Here is a 3,684-nt window from a genome sequence, read left to right as displayed (position 1 = left end):
TGCGTGCGACATGCATGCGTTTGAAGAGTGCGTATTAGGAGCGGCGGGAGGAAGCAATCGAGACTGAGGACGATTGGTTTGGTTTTATTGGTTTAACATCCTATTAACAGCTAAGGTCATTTAAGGACGGCCTCCCGTGCGTGCGACATGCATGCGTGTGGTTAGTGCGTATGTGTGTATTGGGAGGCTGCGGTATGTTTGTGTTAAGTCTCTTTGTGATAGGCCGGAACTTTTGCCGATTTATAGTGCTACCTCACTGAAGCATACTACCGAAGACACCCAACAGCACACCCCATCCGGTCACATTATAATGACAACGGGCGAACCAGTCGTCCCACTCCTAATATGCTGAGCGCCAAGCAGGAGTAGCAACTACCATTTTAAAGACTCTCAGGGGTGAACGCTCAACTAAACGCCATAAGTGAGGCATTGTCAACGGAGACATGAGTAAGAAGAAAGTTGGAAAGAAAGAAGAGAAAAGATAAGATCCAAAATTTAGTCGCCTCTTACGATCATGCAATGGGGCAGTAGGTACAATTCTTACGCCCTACCTGCAGGGCAGAAGGAAAGAGCGAAAGAAGGAGAGTAAAGAGGCAGGGAAAGAGGTGAGTTTAGAACAAATATGATGCATTGGATTTAAATCTATCGTAATTTTTAAATTATCCAATGCAATAGATGGTTGTCGATGTCACCTATTTGTGCCACAAGGCTCTTTTATCAATCACTGTAGTTATGATTGCTCTAATTTTCTATAGCATAAGCATGAGAGGACCGAGAACAGCGACAGGCAATCTAGCGAGGGATGGAACGACCACGAAGGTTAGTATCAAAATATTTTGAACTGAACATTTGAAAGAAAATAAGTTGACGGGATCTGAAAGTTAAGTATGGGTAAATATTTGAACCGATAAAGAAATAACAACACTATATTGCTGACTTACAATTATCTTCATTGTACAGAAAGCGCGGACGAGTGGAAGCCGTCGAAGGAGGAACGACAGAAGTACGTACAGGAGCGGCGGGAGGAGGAAGTGGAGAGTGAGGAATCAGAACCCGAGATGAATTGTATGTAAAACTGTTAAATTTACCTTTCAGTCATTCTTATAACAGAAGCAAATGTTCATTTTATCAATTTTCCATTTTTGTATTAATCAAATATATGATGCAGTACTTATTTCTTGTAGGGTTTAATGAGTGGAACGAAGAAGACGGTCAGATGGAGGTCCAGGTCATCAGAGATCGTCCGGCAGAGGGCGAGCGGGTAAGACAGTGTGATAGTTTGTAGTGGCTCGGAATAGATGTTCTTCTGCAAAGTAGAACGCGTACACAAACAATAACATGACGGTTGATATAGATTATTATTTTTTTTTTCCAGCAAAGGCCCAAGTGCGAGTGCCCGATGCCGGACTGCGACAAGGTGCTGGAGAATATTCCCCGGCACCTTCGTCAGGTATATCATGTTTCAGGTCTACACATCGTGATCTATTTCATGGAACGTATCATTGGTCGACAATTCGTGATCCTTTTTATTAGGCGTAATTGACGTCCAGTTCGACTATTTACAACAGTACCATTCATCAAAGAAATCCTTCATTTCTTAACACAGTTCCACAAGATGACCGCGGTCGAGGCAGCCAACCAGGTATCCCTCCAGGGGTACCTGAGGACTGGAAGGTCGACAACAAAGCTATCTTGTGCAGCTCCTCGAACACGAGACTGGATCTCCATCTGACAAGGATCCATCAGTGACCTTTATTTTTAACATCATTTGTAGTCGACACAGCCGAAACCGGATCACCGGTCGACGACAGTCAACCAGCACTGCAGCGGCTCACGAGAACGGGATCCGGACCATGCTTCCGCAGGGCCTTTCCAAAGCCACCGTCCCTGGCCTGAAGGACATAGGCGAGGACGGTGGCTTAATCGATAACCTGCTCTTAAGGTAAGCATTGTTATCTCACTGGACGACGTTGATATTGGGATGGTTTGTCTCAGAGATTCAACTAAGCTTTGAGCTGCTTTCATTTGTCATTCGTGAACTGATGAATGCTAACTCCACAACGGTTTGGTTTGGTTTGGTTTATTTTGTTTAACGTCCTATTAACAGCTAAGGTCGTTTAAGGACGGCCTCCCGTGCGTGCGACATGCATGCGTGTGGTGAGTGCGTATGCGTTTTGGGAGGCTGTGGTATGTTTGTGTTAAGTCTCTTTGTGATAGGCCGGAACTTTTGCCGATTGATAGTGCTAACTCACTGAAACATACTGCCGACGACACCCAGCAGCACAACCCACCCGGTCACATTATACTGACAACAGGCGAACCAGTCGTCCCACTCCTAATATGCTGAGCGCCAAGCAGGAGTAGCAACTACCATTTTTTAAGACGCTTGTATGTCTCGGCTAGGGGACAGAACCCAAAGCCTTCCTCACAGCGGCGAACGCTCAACTAAATGCCAAAAGTGAGGCATTGTCAAGGGAGACATTAGGAAGAACAAAGTTGTTAAGAAAGAAGAGAAAAGATAAGATCCCAAATTTAGTCGCCTCTTACGATCATGCAATGGGGGCAGCAGGTACAATCCTTACGCCCTACCTGCAGGGCAGGGTCGCCAAATTGTGACAGTACCCAGAATGTGACACTTTTCAATAAAATGGTTCTAATTGTCGCGAGAAAGAATTCCGCAAAAATAAACGTCTGTGACGTCATTTACGGTTTGTTGACGTTATTTTCCAATGGCATCCAGCTGCTGACTCACCTGGTATCCTGGTTAGCTGCTTTCAAATGGGTAAGTAAGGTGACGTTTTGGCTTCCTATACATAACCGTCCCTGCGACAGTACGTTTTCAACATAAAAAACATTACCGATACCATTGAAATTGATAAGAAAGAAAATCGAATCCATAAAATCAAATTTCACTCAGGTTTAAATTGAGAGAAGACTAACACAGCTGTTACGAGTCTTATTACCGCAGCTAGACCAACCAAACATTCTTCCGCCATCTTTCATAAGTTGACTGCATAGTGATCTAATGCGCATGACAGAAATGGGTGCATTCGTTTACAAAAGCAGGTGCCCCCCCCTAACTAATTCCGGAAACAAGTCCGTTCTATCAAAAGAAATAAAATTTTAAATAAAAAACGTCGCTGCAGACCATTACCAAACAATACTCCGAATCTTCTGATTTATAATTATACATATTTTAATATTAAATTGTGTATTCTTTTAGAGAAACCAGGGACATATATAGACATATCTATTGTACGTCCCTGGAGAAACCCACAATTCTGATTCAATTTTTAATACGTTTTTCTGGTATGTATAATGAATATAAATATTTTAATGACATTAAATAATAATATCAGTGTAAGCGTCATATATTATATATCAACTTTATCCCAATTTGGTGCATACGTGTAACTTCCAATATATTCAACCAATCTGTAGCGGACTTTGACCTGGCATGGTCAAGGGCCATCCAAGGGAGACGACTCCAATGCGACAAAATGTAAACGATCGATGCATTAGTCATGGAAACTATATGTATTAAATTCAAACATTATTTTACCCATTATTGAAACTGCTCTATAGTTGGTAAATAAGTCGCCTTCTTAACCATTCTTTTAACATGTCTTGGTATCAATTATATCAGCAATAATTTCACAGCAATGGATCTTTGAATACTGTTAA

At 42.4% G+C, this 3,684-nt stretch overlaps 1 protein-coding gene across 1 annotated transcript; it reads left to right on the top strand.

Moving 5' to 3' along the window:
- Positions 1-335: 335 nt before the first annotated feature.
- On the top strand, positions 336-2,181 carry LOC117319879. Its single transcript, XM_033874593.1, has 5 exons — positions 336-605; positions 756-819; positions 961-1,261; positions 1,376-1,450; positions 1,607-2,181. The coding sequence occupies exons 3-5, from the start codon at positions 1,160-1,162 to the stop codon at positions 1,730-1,732; spliced, it is 303 nt and encodes a 100-aa protein (XP_033730484.1). The 5' UTR covers positions 336-605; positions 756-819; positions 961-1,159; the 3' UTR covers positions 1,733-2,181.
- Positions 2,182-3,684: the final 1,503 nt, after the last annotated feature.

The sequence above is a fragment of the Pecten maximus genome, unplaced genomic scaffold (genome assembly GCF_902652985.1).
Source record: "Pecten maximus unplaced genomic scaffold, xPecMax1.1, whole genome shotgun sequence".
NCBI classification, from domain to species: domain Eukaryota; kingdom Metazoa; phylum Mollusca; class Bivalvia; order Pectinida; family Pectinidae; genus Pecten; species Pecten maximus.
Note: the sequence above shows the minus strand (reverse complement) of the source record. Positions and strands in the feature narration are given on the sequence as shown.

Coding starts and splice junctions, on each gene's coding strand:
- LOC117319879 (XM_033874593.1), top strand. CDS start 1,160: ATGATGCAGTACTTATTTCTTGTAGGGTTTAATGAGTGGAACGAAGAA. Junction 1,262..1,375: donor GTCCGGCAGAGGGCGAGCGG/GTAAGACAGTGT, acceptor TTTTTTTTCCAG/CAAAGGCCCAAGTGCGAGTG. Junction 1,451..1,606: donor TTCCCCGGCACCTTCGTCAG/GTATATCATGTT, acceptor TTCTTAACACAG/TTCCACAAGATGACCGCGGT.